This window comes from Scyliorhinus canicula, chromosome 12 (assembly GCF_902713615.1).
Source record: "Scyliorhinus canicula chromosome 12, sScyCan1.1, whole genome shotgun sequence".
Classification (NCBI taxonomy): Eukaryota; Metazoa; Chordata; class Chondrichthyes; order Carcharhiniformes; family Scyliorhinidae; genus Scyliorhinus; species Scyliorhinus canicula.
In genome coordinates this window covers 48,218,120-48,237,608 of record NC_052157.1, presented here as the reverse complement: position 1 = coordinate 48,237,608, position 19,489 = coordinate 48,218,120, and the positions used below count along the sequence as shown (strand labels likewise).

General features: G+C 47.0%; 1 protein-coding gene across 3 annotated transcripts in view; it reads left to right on the top strand.

Moving 5' to 3' along the window:
• The window catches only part of arnt2 (aryl-hydrocarbon receptor nuclear translocator 2), a 379,980-nt gene that overhangs the window by 300,495 nt on the left and 59,996 nt on the right, over positions 1–19,489 (top strand). For all 3 annotated transcript variants that reach the window (XM_038814349.1, XM_038814347.1, XM_038814350.1), the window contains 2 exons: positions 9,279–9,378; positions 10,786–10,927. In XM_038814349.1, the coding sequence (XP_038670277.1) occupies positions 9,279–9,378; positions 10,786–10,927 (242 nt within the window). The remainder of the gene's footprint in view (positions 1–9,278; positions 9,379–10,785; positions 10,928–19,489) is intronic.

Genomic DNA, 19,489 nt, shown 5'->3' with positions numbered 1-19,489 from the left:
CATTTTGCTAGCTTATGTAGCTGGCCTTTAGATTTATGGCACTGGCTTTCTTAACCATTACTCCATTGTATGGCTTTACCTCTAACAAAGCTGAGAAAGATGTACCCTCTCTAACTGCCTGTCATCAACTGCTGTAGCTTCCAGCTAAAACTAAAAAACAAAGCAAAGTTTTTTTTCTTACAACGGCCTCTAGTTGCTAAGCAACTATATATATTCTTCATGCCATAGCTCTCTCTTTGTTAAAACTTAATCAACCCCCAGACATACAAACACTTTTCTCCAGCATGAATCTAACTACAGGTCCCTTCCAGCCATAGAAACATTAAATTAAACGCACCTAAAACTATACCTTATTTCTAATGTATTCCAATACAAATAGAAATCCCTTAAAACTACCTTGTTTTCCTAACAATCGATTGATTCACTTGTCTAACAAGAATCTAAGGTTATCAGGGGAATATAGAACTTAAAACATAAACAGATCAGCCAAGATCTTATTAAATGGCAGAGCAGGCTCGAATGGCCTACTTCTGCTCCTATTTCATATGTTCATATGAATTTTAATGCTGATCTTCTTTCTTACAGATCCGAGAATAAAATGGCAATAATGAAAATTAAGTGTCAAGAAATAAACAATACACGTTCACCTTTCTTTTTATGAAAAATCCTTTACATTTTCTTATTTGCAAACAATGAATTGGTAGATATGTATTTCAAATCAGACAATTTTGCACAGTCTGATTTTTAGTAAACAAAAAAGACAGGTCCGGTTTGCCTGCAATACAGATCCTTTTGCATTTTTGTCAGACAGTTAACAATCCCCTTGAAGCAACGTAAGTGTCATAGCGCATTAATCTTGCAGTGGCGCATTTACTCTCGCAAAAATCCACTGAACAAAATACTTGAAACTCCCAATTTACCCACAAACACATTACCAGGAACCATCTAATCCAAATTCCCACAAATTTGAAGCAGAGCAATTCTTTAAGTCTTAATTATCCAAAAAGTAGCAAATTTAGAACTATAAGCCTGTAATATGTTTGACTTTCCAAATATGTTGGAATTTACAACAAGCTACCATTTAAGAAACAGCTTTCATTCTCCTCTTTTGTGAAAATGAGTGATTTTGCTAATTGCTCTAGTATGCTACACGAGTACTGTTTTGGATTTTCTTATTATTAATCCCCGTTGTTTAATTAAGTTCATTATTGTGAAAACTTATTTTCAATTTTAATATATCTTGTCAGGGTATATTGCCATTATTTGTATTGAGAGTTAGCAAGAATCATAATATTCAGAACAAATTCAATACTACTCCCACATCTTCCAATTGTCATATTACTACTAAAAATGTTTAGTGGTTTATGGATAATGTGGGAATTCTGCTAACCTTCACATCACTGTAGCAGTAAGATTGAGAGTTGACACAAAGATAAGTAGGAAAGTAAATTTTTAGGAAGACAAAGTTTACAAAGAGATTTAAATAGGTTAATTGAATGGGCACAAAATTGGCAGATGGAGTATAATGTGGGAAATGTTACACTTCCCCTTTGGTCGGAAGACTAGAAAAACAGTGTAGTATTGAATTGGCGAGAGATTGCAGAACTCGGTGGTACAGAGGGACCTGGATGTCCTGTACATTAATCAAAAGTTAACATGCAGGTACAGCAAGCAATTAGGAAGGCAAATGAAATGTTGACAATTTATTGCAAGGAGAATGGGATATAAAAGGAGGGAAGTTTTGTTAAAATTGTATAGGGTGTTGGTGAGGCCACATCTGGAGCTAGGTACAGTTTTGGCCTCCTTATGTGAGAAAGGATATGATAGTATGAGAAGCAGTTCTAAGGTTTACATGCCTAATTCTTGGGAAAAAGATCTTCTGTGGATTGAGGACATTTCTCCTTGTGGGAGAGACTAGAACTAAGGGGTCTGCTATTTAAGAGTGAGATTAGGAGAATCTTTTTCTCAGAGGGTGATTAGTCTGTGGAACTTTCTTCCTCTGAGTCGTGGAGGCAAGATCATTAAATATCTTTAAGGCTGAGTAAGATTCTTGATTGACAAGGGAATCAAAGAGTTTAGGGGTAGACAGGAAAGTAGAGTTGAGGCCACAATCGGTTCGGCCAATAAAATGGCAGAGTAGGCTCAATGGCCAGAAAGGCTCCTAGTTTGTATGTAGTACTGAGGCGCTTCGAACTAATGTGCATCAATTACCACTCCTGAATGTGTGTTCCTCAGCCTGAAGTTTCTTAATTCACTTTGCTAATTAGTTTAGCTATTTATCCGATTTGCTTTTTATATTCTGTTAATTGTATATTTGCTTCCTGTCTCTTCATTTCTTCCATCTTTTCATTGCCCCCTAATAAGCACATTCTGAATATCAGTGGCGCAAAATCTCATATGATAGAAAGTTTAATTCATACTTAGTTTGCTGTCACTTCACTGTGATCCAGTATTTCTCATGTCAAAATTTTAAGAAATTATACACACAGCTGCACCCAACAGGCCAAGTGTGACATCGAATCAGTACTGCTTGATTGGCCATAATGTTACTCAATTATTTCCTTGCTTTCTACAATGGGGTTTGACTTCCTCGATATAAAAAAAAATCCTGTTGTTAAAATACCAAACAAAAGGGACATAACTAAAGTCAAAGGCAGAGGAATATATAGTGGAACATTACATTGGATCAAAATGGTTGAGCCAAATAAAATGATTTAGAAATGTATGAGATTTTCCATGGTTTTGTTCTCTGGCAGTTCCTTGGGATCAAGGATGACTTGCTTGCACTCTAGTTCAGTGGTTTCTGAGATGGCTGATAAGTCAATGTACAATTGCAGATTCTGCCATATGCAGGGAAGGTGGTGCTTGAAGGATGTGATAGATGATCCGGTTTATGCAGTCTCTCTGACACCTCGAATTCATCTCTGCATGTTCCTGATAAAATCTCTCATGGTGTTTTGTGCCTTCCCAAATTAACCTTCCCCACGTTGTTGGTCACAAACCAGGACTTCCAGGTGTTGGCAGCTATTTTGATTCTTTGAGGATACTTGGAAGACATTGCTAAAAGATTTCCGTTCTCCTAAAGTGAGTGTGTCCTAACCCAGTTATGAGTAGAGAACAGAGTGTCAGGAATGTGAACAACATGCTCCAGCCAACAGAGCTGAGTGAGTGATTAACACCTTGATGGAAGGCAAGTTTTCTGGGCAAGGGCGCGGCTGTTGGTCCACCTTTTTGCTATCAGATTTGGAGGATCTTGTAAAGGCTGGCGGTATCTCTCTGAGGTGCATGCTATCGATTGACTAAGTCTCCAAGTACATAGGAGCTTGGCAAACACTTCTATCCACTAAATATTGACCTTTGTCTCATGTTTGAGATCCTGGTCCTCAAATACTGTTTTCTTCAGTTGGCCGGTTTTGGAGGTGGTCATGAATTTATTCATTCAGGTCTGCCACCATTGAAAGGGGGCTTCCAAAATGTGGAAAATGGTCCATGTTTTCAAGGATTTTGTCATTGGTCTTAGTTGTGGGATGGGAGTCGGAGGGAAATGGTATGCTCTGGCAGCTGTTTGAGGGGAGGACCTTCATTTTCTGGATGTTTTGTGAAAAGCTCATTTTCCCAGATGCTTCAGAGAAGGAGACATCCATGACCTGGAACTCAGTTTCTGACTGAACATGAACACCAGCATCATCAGCCTAATGAAGCTCAATGACTAAGTTGTCCTGTAGATTATCTCCACACTTGCTGGAAGTGAGGTGCATTACAACACCGAGGAAGTAAGAGAAGAGAACTGGTGCAGTGACACTGCCTCATTTGATCTCGGTCTCCACTGAGATAAGCTTTGTGGTGGCTCCATTGGTGACGATAACAGCTTGCATGTCATCATGGAATAGGTGAAGGATGGTGACAAATTTGAGTGCAGCCAAATTTGGGGAGGACACTCTATAAAACTTCATGGTTGACAGAAACAACGGCTTTTATGAGTTCAAAAAAGGCAATGTATAGCGGTTGGAACAGCTCCTTTTATTTTTCATTAATTTGCATGGACGGAAATCTCACTGCAACCCTGCAATTATCACATCAGCCAGTGTAACAAGGTGATTGAAGAGGATACCTTACAATGATCCTCCCTGTGGCCTCCTCAGTAGGCTCTTTCTCCCTTTTTGAACAGCCACAGTGTCCCTGAGAGCCCCCAGCATTATTCCTTTTCCTTGATGAGGTTACACAGCTAAGCTAGGATTGCATTTCTGTTACGTCTCAAAATTTCAGCAGGAATGCCACCTGCTTCAGAAGCTTTGATACTTTTTCAACTTTGCTCAGGACCAGGGTGGCACCGAGAATAAGCTGGATGGAGCTGAATGTGTTCAAGTCAAACTTAGAGGCTTTGTTGAGGAGTTCTTCAAAATGTTCTCTCCAGTGAGCATTGACTGCCTTCCTGTCCTTGATTAATTCCTCTCCATTTCTGGCTCTCAGTGGGTCATAGATAACTCCAATGGAGTCCTCCTGTTGACAAAATGTTTAGAACATGATCTCGTCACACCAACATCCTGTTCCATCAGTGAGACATGTACAAGACATTATGGCAACATACACAGTCCAAACACTGGCACCTGTTTGACTATGTCATTGTTTGAGGAAGGGATGGTGGAGATGTCCATATCATCCACACCATAACAGGTACCAATGATTGGACTGATTGCCGCTTTATTTAATTTCTCATCTCCATCAGCCTGGCTCCAAAACAGCCGAGGCAACAGATGCAATACTGTAACAACATTAACACTGAAGGCCTCAAAAGTCTCAACACTGCAACCATTTTCACTCAACCAACCTATAAACCTCCAGTCACTATGGGCAACAGTGTGGAGGCGTCTGGTCAAACCTAAAGATTACCTATAGCAAGCACCTCAGAAAAGGTCCTTGCCTCTCTACCAGAAAACTTAACCTATATCTAAGGAAGACAACTAAGATCAATGACAAAATCCTTGAAAACATGGACCATTTTCCATATTTTGGAAGCCCCCTTTCAATGATGGCAGACCTTAATGAATAAATTCATCACCACCTCCAAAACTGGCCAACTGAGGAAAACAGTATTTAAGGACCAGGATCTCAAATGTGAAGCACAAATCTTTCACAGACTCGAAACTTCACATAAAAGAGGAAAGCACCAGTCCTACAGGCATCTGGAAGCAACTGTATAGCATAAAACCCATGACATGCTGAATACATGGTAGATAGAAAGAGTGTGGAAGATCATTGGAGTTTAGAAGGATGAGGGGGCATCTTATTGAAACTTACATGATACTGAGAGGCCTAGATAGAGTGGACATGCAGAGGATGTTTCCACCAGTAGGAAAAACTAAAACCCGAGGGCACAGCCTCAGACTGAAGGGACCATCCTTTAAAACTGAGATGAGGAGGAATATCTTCAGCCAGAGAAAGCTGCAGAGGCCAAATCACTGAGAGTCTTTAAGACAGAGATCGATAGGTTCTTGATTAATAAGGGGATCAAAGGTTATGGGGAGAAGGCAGAAGAATGGGGATGAGAAACATATCAGCCATGATTGAATGGCGGAGCAAACTCGATGGGCAGAATGGCCTAATTCTGCTCCGATGTCTTATGATCTTGTGGTCTAACCCGTTTGATGGAAAACAACTAAGATACCATACCAATCAAGCGGAAGCACAAATCTTTCACAGACTCAAAACTTCACACAAAAGCGGAAAGCACCGGTCCTACAGGCATCTGAAAGCAATTGTATAGCATAAAACCCATGACATGCTGAATACTTGGTAGATAGAAAGAGTGTGGAAGATCAACGACATGCCCAGCTTCTTCAAAAAAGTTAAAACAATACTCCATGCAATTATGAAGGTAAATACTGAATGCTAGTCAGCAGTGATAAATGCAAAATGATGTACACATGTCAAAAATTCTGCGATGTAACTAAACAATTAAGAAAAGTGAACTATCGTGGAGCCTAAAAGTGATAGTTGGCTTGTTAATTTATAATATATGGACTTGTAATAAAGGAAATCGCAGAACATTAGGTTATCAAGTCAGAGCATTTAAATACCAGTAAGAACACGCTGGGAGGGATGATTTCTGGCGTGCATTATGGGAGCGTCACTATGAACACATCCTTTTATAAATGGTTTGTGAGATTTCCTGCATGCTGTACAATGAAATTCTGCATTAGGCGCGATTTACCATCCACGTTGCATCCCCGTTCGGTGGCTGGTAGATGCCGGGAAAGGTCTCTTCCAGGATCTACCAGTCTCACCACGCCTCGCGGGATCTAATGGGATCACGTGAGGTGTCGCGATCTGGATCCCGCCCAGTATTTGGCAAATCTGCATATTAGATTCAGTAGCTAGTCTCACGCTCTAATATGCAGCTCGCCTGATCTACCCGAGGCTACGGGATCTAACCCTTGCGTCAGAGACCATAGGCATGCCAAGAGTGGGGACCAGACGGAACAACACTGGGGGGGGGGGTTCTCCCAGGGGATCTGAGGCCTCCAGGTTGTTGACTTCCGGAAAGGGTGGTACCCTAAACTGCTGATGTCACGTGGGTATCTTGGCACTGCTAGTCTGGCACTCTGGCAGCACCACCTGCCTGCCTGACACTGCCAGGCTGGAGGGGGCAGTGCCAAGCTGGCAGTGCCAAAGTACCAGGCTGGCATTGTGCCTGTGGCAGGGATCGGGCCCAGGGGTGCCCTGCCCATGTGAGGGGGGGCGAGGGCCGACTTGTAGGTGAGTAGGGGCTTTGGGGAGTCCGAGGGTCACATCGAGGGAGGGATAGAGCGATCTAAGCGGCATTTAAAAATGGGGTCCCGATCTCCTCCTGCACTGGGGAATTCTGGCAAGTGGAGTTGCTCAGTGCAGGAAATGGGACTAAGCGCGGCCTCGGCCGGTTATTCCCGCTGAGGCCCTGGACTGCAACAAAGTCCTGTTTGATAGCGTGATCTTTCTCGGCGCTGCAAGCGCTGGGAAAAACCCGGCTGAATGCTTGACACGAGACTCTGTTGCAATTTGGTTAAATCGTGCCCATACTGTTCAATTCTAGCCATCAAACCATCAAAAACTAGAGCATTGAAGCAAAATGTTAATGACAAGTGTAAAGGCTATGAGGAATGTGTAGAGAAGCTTTAACTCAGCAATCTTTAAAAACAAAATGCAGCTACACACACAAAATATCAGGGCTCAGAAATTTACTTCACATGAAATAAGAGCAGCAAAGGTAGTTGAGACTGAGAGTGAGAAGAATTTCTTTGCTGAAAGCAGGTAGATATCGTACCAGGTGGGCCAGTAGCATTTGAAATATTTAAAATACAACTGGATCTTAGTAAGACTAAATGGCCTTTACACTCATCCTTACATTCTTGTTCATTTCTTACAACCTTCTCTCCTGCCAGAAGACAGGATTGTCAACATGGCAAATTGTATGTGTTGGATTTTACCCAACTTTGCCAGTGAGTTTGAAGGCAGGAGACTTGTACAATCCAGCGCATGGCCGTCCTGTCACTGACCTGCCCCAAATTCTATGAGGGATGGTGGAGGCACGGGCAGCCGGCCCACCCTAAGGCTTGTTGAGGTTTCTAAGTGGACAATTAATTGCTACTTAAGGGCTCCACCCCTGCCACTATTTACCCGACTCGGCGGAGGCCCAGGCTGTGTGGAAAGCTTGGCAGCATTAGCTGTATGAGCAGATGTTTGGGTGCGGGAATGGAGGGGGGGGGGAAACCTCATTTGCGGGTCCCCTGTGCCAATTGGAGGCAGCCCTCTAAGATCATTTATTCCCCATATTACCTCTCTCCAGCCTCTCAAACACAGCACCCCCAACCACTTACCAGCATGTCCCTGGCAATACCCTAGACTTACATTCGGGCTCCTCTTCATCAAGACTGCTTGTCTGCCACCGCTTCCACCTGATTTGCTGGAACTACACAGCTGCAAGCCATCCGATTGGCTAGCAACTCTTTACATTGGGATCTCTTCCTGAGAAAAGGTCACAAGTTTAGTTTAAAGTTCACTTTCGGAGGGAGTGCTCGACTTTTTAACCGGGTAGTAGAGAGCAACAGAACCCTGTAAAATCCAGCTCTACGAGATTTTCAAACCTAACTTAATTTTAATTTTATCATCTCATCCCAGAATCCTGTTCTTCACTGCACAGCCAGTGTGATCTGCACACCTCCAATCTGAAAATGCAAGTGACTGATGATGCTGTCTGAAAACAAAAGGATAGATTTTCCTTTTACCCCATTCTGACCATTAAAGAGTTGCTAGTTCCAAGATCTTTCCTTCTGCCAAACCCAGTGATGTCAATTCCTGTATCCCCACCCCCCCAAGGTAATTTTGCATGAATGTCGGCATCATTGGGTTGGCATGGTAGCATAATGGCTAGCACTGTCACTTCACAGCTCTGGGGTACCACGTTCGATTCCTCCTTGGGCCACTGTCTGTGCAGAGTCTGCACGTTCTCCCCGCATCTGTGTGGGTTTCCTCCGGGTGCTCCAGTTTCCTCCCACGAGTCCCAAAGGACGTATTTATTAGGTGAATTGAACATTCTGAATTCTCCCTCTGTGTACCCGAACTGGCGCCGGAGTGTGGCACCTAGGGGCTTTTCCACAGTAACTTAATTGCAGTGTTCATGTAATCCTATTTTTGATACTAATAAAGATTATTATTGGTGGACTTTAACAATACATACACATGTTCTTACAAACCTATGGAGAAACATGAATATTTCTGCCGTCATGGTATGTCTCACTCATTTGTTGTGCGTCATCCTCACAGATACACTGTAACTTATCTGCAACCACTCTGACATCCGTCTCCAGCTACACCCAGGTTGACCCATGGTTAGAACTGTTGGTTAATGTTACGTTAATCTTTTAAAACTGACCACATTGTCAGTGAAAGAGGAAAACTTTAAACATCCATGATTGTTTCATGGAGTGCGCCATCAGCTGATTCCACAGGCTTGAAATTTCCAAAAATTTACCCACGCTGAAAAACTACTGCATTATTTTTTCAATCAAAATTAATCGTCTCCTATGCACCTAAAAATAATTCATGCAGGTGTGGCATTTCTTTTGGAGCTTTACACAATGTGCTTGCTTTATGAAGAAGTTTGTACTCAGAAGATGGATTGCAATGTTGCTTTGGCTGCTGTATGACAAAAAAAGTGTCTCAGATGATGCTCAAACTTCCATCAGCTGAAGTCCATGAGCAGCGTGATCAACTAAGAGATTGTCCTAATTGTTTTAACACAGGTGAAAAGAAAACAATGTCTACAACATCGGCTGCTGGAAACCAACAGATCTACTCACAAGGAGGTTCATTCCAACCTGGGCGAGCAGGACAAACATTCAGGTAAATTTCAGAGTACCTTCAATTCAACACAGGCTGTTTCGCAATTATACTCATCAGCTGTAGCCAGTAAAACCCATTCTCCCTTATTTGTTGAAAGAAACAGCACTCGAGCAATATTGTTTTGGGGCCCTGTTCCTTTAAAAAACTTAGATCATGAGTGATCTAGTAACATTTCCTCTTTCAATTATGTGTGTTTTTGTTCCATAAAATATGCATATATAATTGCAACTTTTAAACCTGGCTGATTTCACCTATATAAAATAGAATAATGTTCAAGCTAGTAATATGAAAGCAGCACTGTTGGTATGTGCAGCCAATCTGAGCATTTAGCTCGATGAAATGGGCTCAGCAATACCTGTACAAGTTGGACGTATTCATGTTAACCACATAGAAAACGTTTCACAAAACCTCTCCCACATTGAACTCCACACGTTGTCCACTGTCTCTGTGAAATGAACTTTGGGCTGGCAACTCATCGGGGGTCTGTTAATAAACAGCTAAGTTTCAATCCTTGGCTTTTACTCCTGTGATGTCATACACATCTGCCATTGGTGTTGCATGGATAGTCTATCTCCATCAGCAGCATCAGGAATGCAGATTGAAATGGCGCGTATCTTTGGCGAAGGTAGGAACCAGTTAATCAATGAATACCCCCACACAGTCCGGTTTGGCGGACGTGCCTTTAAATGTGGATGTTAGTGAGTTGCCATCCAAGTTGCACTGCCCCTTCAGGACTTTCACTATTCCAGCATCTCCCTGCAAGACGCTTAATTGAAATAAGTGGAACAACATGAACTTGTGGTACTTACATGATTACCCATGATGGATGAACTTGACAGAAAATGTTGAAACTCATTATCAAATGTAGTTTTTAAATATATTTTCAACTGCAAAAAGAATCCTTACATGCACTGCTCAACCACCTCTTTGCGCCAAAAATTATTTTGTTCTAATAAGTGTGACATCTCATTGCTTCAGATTTTTATTATTGTTGGAGATTTATAAAAAAAACATTTTTTTTATATAGTCTCTTTTATCTCTTTCTCTCAATTTCATTTTTCTTCTCTTTTAATTTCATCTTTCTATCCCTTTCTTTATTTCACTTTCGACTTCCAATTTGATACTGAATTAAATATTTTATCTTCTTTTTTAGATTCTGTACTTCCTAGTGGTAATTATTCAGTCTGTTCATTCTTTCTCTATTAACACAAGTCCCAGATCCCCATAGAGGGTGCTGTGCCAAAATGTCTCCCTCGTCCTGATGCAGCATGATGTCAGATGTTGTCTAATATTCCTGTGCATATCCCAGTGGATATTGTTTTGCATTAAAGACGCAATATAATTGCAAGTTGTTGTTGAGATTGTAGTTGGCTATTTAGTAACAGATTTGTAATATTGTTTTTTCAGCACTTCAATGGTACCTGGTGGAAACATCATTCAGCAAACATCCTCAGCAGGTCAGATTTTAGCTCAGATATCTCGCCAATCCACTGCTAATCAGGTATCTGCGACATCCTGGACTGGAACTCGACCACCTTTCCCCGGGCAGGTACTGCATCACATTTTAAGTGGATAGACTACTGAAATCATCTTGAATAGTTGGATTCTGAACAGTGAACTGAAATATAATTACATCCACAGTCATGGTTGGAACTGAAACTTGACCGTGTAGATTTCGGTTTATTATCACAGAAGTTGTCGATTGCTTTTAAATTGTGAATTATGGGTTTATTTTCTTAATAGTGTAGTCTCGTCCAACATTGAGAGTAGTCAGTGGAGTTCGCTGACGTTGTCGTCTCGTGCGCACTTCCGCTTCTGCGGCCCTCCCGTCTTCCCCATTTTATCTGTTCCTGTGGATGCCAAGTTTGTTAACGTTTCCCTACCTCCTCCCTCCCTTTCCCTGGCTCTCCTCTATTGTTCCCTGTCTCTCCCCTCTGCCCCCCTCCCCCTCCCCCCGCTTCTGCCCTCTTGCCCCCCCCCCTCCCCCTCTCCCCGCTTCTGCCCCCCCCCCCAGCCCTGTGGTTCGCCTTTCCCTCACCCCCGTCTCCCGGTCTATCTCTCCCTCTCATGCTTTGGCTTCTTTCCCGTTTCTTGGCTACCTGGCTGTTCTTCTGCTTGTTTGTTGGCCACGAACAGGTCCGGGAACAATTGTGGGAATGGCTCCCACGTTCTGTGGAAGCCGTCGTCTGACCCTCGGATGGCGAATTTGATTTTCTCCATTTGGAGAGATTCCGAGAGGTCGGACAGCCAGTCTGCAGCTTTGGGTGGTGCTGCTCACCACCAGCCGAACAGGATTCTACGGCGGGCAATCAGGGAGGCAAAGGCAAGGGCGTCCACCCTCCTCCCCAGGAATAGATCTGGCTGGTCTGAAACCCCGAAGACCGCCACTTTCGGGCATGGCTCCACCCTCGCCCCCACCACTTTGGACATGGCCTCGAAGAAGGCTGTCCAGTACTCCACAAGTCTGGGGCAAGACCAGAACATGTGGGCGTGGTTGGCCGGGCCTCTTTGGCACCGTTCACATCTGTCCTCCACCTCTGGGAAGAATCTACTCATACGGGTTCTTGTTAAGTGGGCTCTATGTACCACTTTTAGTTGCGTTAGGCTGAGCCTTGCGCATATGGAGGTGGAGTTGACCCTATGCAGTGCTTCACTCCAGAGTCCCCACCCTATTTTGATCCCCAGTCCTCCTCCCACTTCCTTCTTGTTGCGTCCAGTACGGTGTCGGCCCCTTCTACTAGTCGGTCGTACATGTCGCTACAGTTTCCTATATGCTTGCATCTAGTAACTCTTCCAGTAGTGTCTGTCATGGTGGTTGTGGGTATGTCCTTGTCTCCTTTCGTAGGAAGTTTTTTAATTGCAGGTACCTTAGCTCGTTCCCCCTGGCGAGCTGGAATTTCTCTGTCAGTTCACCCAGTGTTGCGATCCTGCCGTCCGTGTATAGGTCCCTGACTGTCAGTGTCCCTCTGTCCTGTCCCCACTTTTTGAAGGTGGCGTCAGTCAGCGTTGACGTGAACCTATGGTTGTTGCAGATGGGAGCTTTACCTGACATTTTGGTCAGGCCAAATTGCTGCCGCAGTTGGTTCCAGGATTGGAGGGTGGCTATTACCACCGGGCTGCTGGAGTGTTGTTTGGGTTTGGATGGGAGTGCCACCGTGGCGAGGGCCCAGAGTGAGGTCCCCCTGCAGGAGGTCTCCTCCGCGCGCACCCACTCGGCTTCTGGCTCTTTGATCCATCCCTTACACACACAGCCATCGCCGTCCAGTGGTAGAGTTGTAGGTTTGGGAGGGCAAGCCCCCCCCCGATGTTGTTTTTTGAAAGACCTTCTTTGGGATCCTAGCATTCTTCCTCATACGAACGCCATGATTAGTTGCTTTGAAAAAGGCCTTGGGGATGTAGATCGGGATGGATCTGAATAGGAAGAGGTACCTGGGCAGCACGTTTATTTTGATCGTCTGGACTCTCTCCGCGAGGTTGAGTGGGAGTGTGTTCCATCTTTGCAGGTCCTTTTTTACTTCCTCTGTCAGACTGGTGAGGTTCCATTTGTGGATCCCTTTCCAGTCATGAGATATTGGATCCTCAGGTAGCGGAATTTGTGTCGGGCTTGTTTAAACGGCAGTCCCATTAGTGCTGCCCCCCGCTACTTGTGGGTGTACCGGGAAGATCTCGCTTTTGCTCATGTTGAGTTTGTAGCCCGAGAAAGCACCAAAGTCCATGCTGCTTTGTGGGTCCGAAATGTAGAGGAGCAGATCATCTGCATAGAGTGAGACTCTGTGCTCTCTGCCGCCCCTTCGGATCCCCCTCCAGCTTTTTGCCCCTCTGAGCGCAATTGCTAGTGGCTCGATCGCTAGAGTGAACAGCAGCAGGGACAGTGGGCATCCTTGTCTGGTGCCCCTGTGCAGCTGGAAGTATCGGGAGTTGGTGTTGTTTGTCCGTACGCTCGCCATGGGAGCGCTGTATAGGAGTTTTACCCAGGAGGTGAATCCTGTTCCAAGCCCGAACTGCTCCAGTACCTCTATGAGGTATTTCCATTAGACTCTGTCGAAGGCCTTTTCTGCATCTAGGGAGACAATCACCTCTTGTGTTTTCTTCTCCGGATGGGGTCATTATCACGTTCAGCAAGCACCTAATGTTCGAAGTAAGCTGTCTACCTTTGGCAAAGCCCGTCTGGTCCTCTTCTACCACCTCTGGCACGCAGTCTTCCAGCCTTTTGGCTAGAATCTTGGCCAGTATTTTGGCACCCGCGTTCAGTAGTGAGATTGGTCTGTATGACCCACATTCCATTGGGTCTTTGCCCTTCTTAGTTATCAGTGAGATTGAGGCCTGTGCTAGCGTGGGTGGCAGTGTACCCCTGGCTAACGAGTCTGTGAACATCTCCCGCAGGTGCGGGGCCTGTGCTGTCGCAAATGTTTTGTAGAAGTCCGCCGGTAACCCGTCTGGTCCCGGCGCCTTCCCCGCCTGCATGGAGTTAATGCTGTCCATGATTTCTCCCAGTGCTAGTGGTGCTTCCAGGTCCCGTTTTCTGCCCTCCCCCACGACTGTTATGTCCAGTCCATCAAGGAACCGTTTCATCCCGGACTCCCCCCTTGGGGGCTCTGAAGTGTACAGCCCTTGGTAAAAGGCCCTGAATGCTTTGTTGATCTTTTCTGGTTCCGTTTCTAATGTGCCCCCAGTGTCCCTGATTTGCGCAATTTCTCTGGTGGCCGCCTGCTTTCTCAGCTAGTGTGCCAGCAGGCGGCTGGCTTTGTCTCCGTGTTCGTATAGGGTCCCACGTGCCTGGCGGAGTTGATGCACTGCTTTCCTGGTGGAGAGCAGATCGAAGTTCCTTTGTAACTCTTTCCTCTCCGCCAGGAGCTCTACAGTCAGTGCCTCGGAGTATTTGCGGTCTACCTCCAATATGGAGTTGACCAGCTGCTGCCTAGCCGCCCTTTCCTCCCTATCTCTTCGCGCTTTGAAAGCGATGATCTCCTCTCTTATTATGGCCTTTAATGCTTCCCAGAACGTGGAGGGTGAGACCTCCCCGTTCTGGTTGTTCTTCGTGTACTCTGCTATGGCCTGCGATATCTTTTCATTGAAGGCCTTGTCTGCTAGTAGGGTAACGTCCAACCTCCATGTGGGATGTTGGGTCCTGCCCGTCTCCAGCCTCACGTCCATGTAGTGTAGGACATGATCTGATATCACCATTGCGGAGTATCCCACTTTGTCTATCCCCGGAGGCACCGTTTTCCCCACCACAAAGAAGTCAATTCTGGTGTATACGTTATGTACTGGGGAGAAGAAGGAGAATTCCTTCTCCCCTGGGTGGGTGAACCTCCAGGGGTCCACCGTTCCCATCTGTTCCATAAAGTGACCGAGTTCCCTTGCCATGCTTGAAGTCTTCCCCGTTTTGGGGTTTGATCTGTCGGTCGTTGAATCCTGTACACAGTTGAAGACCCCCCCATGATTAGTTGGTGCGTCGCTATGTCCGGGATTTCCGCCATGGTCGTCTTGACCAAGCTCGTGTCGTCCCAGTTGGGCGCGTACATGTTAACTAGTACTACCGGTGCCCCATCCAGGGCCCCGCTTTCCATGACGTACGTCCCCCTGGGTCCGTTACCGTCTTTGTCGCCTTAAACATCGTCCATTTGCTGATCAGTATTGCCACCCACCTGGCCCTTGTCCCATATCAGGAATGGTAGGTCTGTCCCACCCAGCCCTTTCTTACCCACAGTCGGTCCTGCTCTCTCAGGTGCGTCTCTTGGAGTAAGATTATGTCAGCCTTCATATTTCTTAAGTGGGTGAGGACTCTGGATCTTTTCACTGGACCGTTGAGTCCCCTTACGTTCCAGGTGACTATCCTGGTGGGGGGGCTTCTGTCCCCTCGCCCCTGTGGGATCAACCATATTTACCTGGTGGACGCGCCCCTGCCCTCCAGGGTTTCCCTTTGTTAGGGGGACGTCCAGGATGGCCACTGCCACTGCTCTCTCCATTCGGTCGGGCCCCTGCGCTCCGGGATTTCCCTTCGCCCAGGGGGCACCCGACATGGCCGCCCGCTGTGCAATTGCCACGCAGGTAGTCCCCTGCACTCTGGGGCCTCCCTTCGCCCAGCGACCGTACTGGGTGGATGCTTGCAGCAATTCCTTGTTCCGAGCCCTCTGTTGTGGCACTTTGTAGCCCTATTGTTGTTCCTTTTCTAGCCTTGTTTGGCCCTCCGTCCCTGCGTTCCCATCGCCCGGGTCCTTCCCTTCCTGTGCCCCCTCCTTCCCGGTCCCTCCCTTTCCCCCCTTTTCTTTCCCCCCCCCCCCCCCCCCCACTGTATATCCCTCCTTTGTCCCTCTTTCCCCTGCTCCTATCCCCGTTTGTGCTCCTGCCTCTGTTGAGTGGTCCCACCCCCCTCCCTGCCTGGCACTTTCCCCCCTTTTGGGGGCGCGCTGCGGCCCTACTTTGCTGCATGTCCTCAGCGCTAGTTTTCTTGCTAGTGCGGTGACCCTCGTCTAGGGAATTTCTGCCTCGCTTCTCCTTTGCCCAGCCTCTGCGTTTTTCTGTCTGCTCTTCCCCCATCCTACCCTGCGCTCTCCTCGCTTGCTCTCCCTTCTCCGCTGCTCTTGTTCCCTCGTGCTTGGACCTGGTCTCCCACCTGTGGTGACCCCTCAGGTAGCGGTTTTCTCTTTGATCAGGGTGCGCTCGCCCTGATAGGGGTGGGGAGTGGGGAGTGGGAGCTGGCGTTGCCTCACCCCTTCCCCCTCCTCCGTCGGCGTGCTGTTGCCCCATGCCTGGGGCCCCGTATTTCTACCCTCGCTGCTGTTTTTCCAGCCCTTGTTCCTCGATAAACGGGTTTGCTTTGGCGGAGGTTGTGAAGAAGTATTCTCTTTTTTGGTATGTGACCCAGAGTTTCGCTGGGTACAGCATACCGAAACGCACTCTGCTCTTGTGAAGAGCTGCTTTCGCTCTATTAAATTCGGCCCGTCTCCTGGCGCGGTCTGCCCCGATGTCCTTGTAAATTCTAATGAAGTGTCCTTCCCATTTGCAATTTCTGTTCTCCCTGGCCCAGCGCAGGATTGTTTCCCTGTCTTGGTACCGGTGCAGTTTAGCTATAACTGCCCTCAGGCGGTCCCCCACCTTGGGCTTCGGGCGTAGCGACCGGTGTGCTCTGTCCATTTCTGGTGGGTCGGGGAAAGTTTCCCTCCCCACTAAGTTGCCCAGCATCCTGGCCACATAGGCAGTGGGGTTTCTACCCTCGATCCCCTCTGGTAGGCCCACTATCCTGACATTTTGTCGTCTTGAGCGGTTTTCCTGGTCGTCCACCCTGCCCTTCAGGCTCACCTGCGTTGTGCCCAGTCTCGCCGCCTCTCTCTCCAGGGCCATCATCCGGTCGCTCATGTCAGTTGCGGCCTTTTCTAGTTCCTTAATGGTTGCCCTTTGGGCTTCCAGTTTCTTGTCTTGGGCTTCCAACTTTTTCTCTTGGGCTTCCAGTTTCTTCTCTGCTATGCCCAGGGCGAGCTGCATCTCTGCCAGGGCCTTGGCCATTGCTGCCTGTACTCTGACCTCCATGTATACTCTGGCCTCTGCCTTGTTTCTCTGCAGATGTTCCCTCAGTGCCTCGGCAAAGGCTGCCTTCCAGTACCCCTCTGGCCCAGGGGGGAAATACTCTTGTCTGACCAGGTCTTTTTGTTGCAGCGTGGCTTTGGTTCCCCCGCTTCGTGTGACGGTTGGCTCATCTGAACGGGCTTGCATAGTATCGTCCTGTTTGCTTTTGGTGCCTCTTCTCTCTCTGCTCTGGCTTCCATCTGGCATTTTCTTTAGGTAAGTTTTTTTTTTAAAAAAAGGTTGGAGAAAAAAGTCGGGGCCTGTGGGGGGGCGGAGAGGGGATCGAGCACCACGGCCGTGCTCGGGAGGGGACTGGCCCGCGATCAGTGCCCATCAATTTTTTTTTTTGATTTCCTCCCCCCCCCAACTTTTCTCCAGAGGTTTTCTTTCCAAAGTCTTTGTTGTTGTTTTTTGGGTTTTTTTTGTTGGGGGGGGGGGGGTGAAGATCTCCTTTTCCCTTTTCCTCTCCTCACTCACCAGGGTCGGGTGAGAGAGAGGCTTCTGGTCATGTTGGGGCTCCTTTGTTCTGCCAGCTCACCACCACTTTGACAAGGGAAATTAGGGATGGGGAATAATTGCAGTCCGAGCCAGCGACGCCAACATCCATTAAATAGTTATTAAAAATGGTAGTGGACCAACTGTGGGATCTGCTTATCAGAGACTCCAATCCCAATCAATCTGATGCATTATCTAGCACAGGTTTGAGGATGTTACCTGGCAATCTATGGTCATATGATAAATACATCCCCTTGCCGTTTGTACTACAGCATGAGCTGCAGTGGTCATCTGTTAGGCCCCATTGCTGGACATCAGATCAGTACAGGCTCTACTGAAAATGAGCCTGTTGATGTGTTCTTATATCACTGACATGCACAGCCCCATATGTAAAAGTTGAGATTTTGATGTGAATAAATAGACTACTTTGATAGCTAACCATCTCTTTCCCCAAAATATACCATAGTAGCATCACACAGCCCCAAATTGTCTTATGTGTCTTCATGGCCCTGGGGCAAGGTCAGTGGGGCATCTCCAAGAAGGGTGAGGGTCCTGACTAGTGGATATGTGACTGAACAAAAGAAAATGAAAATAAAAGGCCAACTATTATCATCACAGTCATGGGGTTTGAGAATAAAGACAGCACTAATGATCTTACATTCTTGAGAATAAATGGAAATGTATTCAGTCACAACAAGGCATTGTTTAATGTGCATAATATATTGTACTTTACATGGGATACAGCAGTATCTTTGAGTAACACCAAGTCGTGTGTTTCTGAGCCAAATCTGAAATTGACAGCTGTATTCAACGCATAGCTCCCAAACCCAACAACAATTAAATTCTGAATGAGGTCAGGCTGTAACACTGAATTAGGTCAGGCTGTAACACTATGTTAATAAAGGGACAAACATTATCACAAGTTCCTTACTGGGGGGGGGGACGACCACGTGATGCGGACATGGGAGTGGTGGCTTTTCCGCAGGCTCTGGCGCCACGTGCTGTCATAACAGAATCAAGTGGCACCATTGCCAAAGGGAGCGTGACAGATACAGTCTTCGTGGGTGGGCTTAAGGGGGGTATTTCGTTGCCATTCCATTTTTGGCTCTCCTCTTCGCCTTCTGTATCCTGTTGGTGGTGATGATATGGCTGTGGAGTTGGTCCTGCGGGTCCTCGCTTTGGCTGAGGAACGCTCCTTCAGAACTATTATGGTCACAATCCGTTGTCTTTTATTTCTCAAACTGAAGCTAAAAAGTAGAAGTAGAGCTCAGCTCCACCCACACTCTGATATCACTCCAATAACATGAGCAGCTCCATTTCTTAAAGGTACATTTCTTAAACACCCATTTCTTAAAGGTACTCTCACATGACAGTATTAGGTGGGAAAGTTTTCTGGCCTTTATTAAAACATTGACAATAATAGAAAACTTGAATGTTGCTGAAAACAGAGACTTGGGACGCATTTCTCCGCTCCCGCGCGGCATCGGGAAGGCCGTCGTGAACTTGGTCAAGGTTCACGACGGCGTTGGAGGCCGCTCCTTGCACCCTATCCACCCCCCCCCCCCCCCCACCCCCAGGGGGCTAGGAGCGGCATTGTGAGAACTCGGCCGCCGGGCCTTGACGCTTGTGTCCAAGCGGCGCGCCGAGAATGACGCGACGGCGGCGCCTAAGTGATGTCAGCCGCGCATGCGCAGGTTGGCCGGCTCCAACCCGCGCATGCGCGGTTGCCGTCTTCCCCTCCGCTGCCCCGCAAGACATGGCGGCTTGATCTTGCGGGGCGGCGGAGGGGAAAGAGTGCGTCTCTTAAAGATGCCAGCCCGACAACCGGTGGGCACCGATCGTGGGCCAGTCCCCTCCCGAGCACGGCCGTGGTGCTCGATCCCCTCTCTGTCCCCCACAGGCCCCAAACGTACCTTTCGCACTATGTTCACGCCTGCAGCGACCAGGTGTGGTTGCCGCCGGCGTGAACAGGTTGGGATCGTCAGGCCGCTCGGCCCATCCGGGCCGGAGAATCGGCGGTCGCCGTGAAAAACCGCGAGCGGCGATTCCG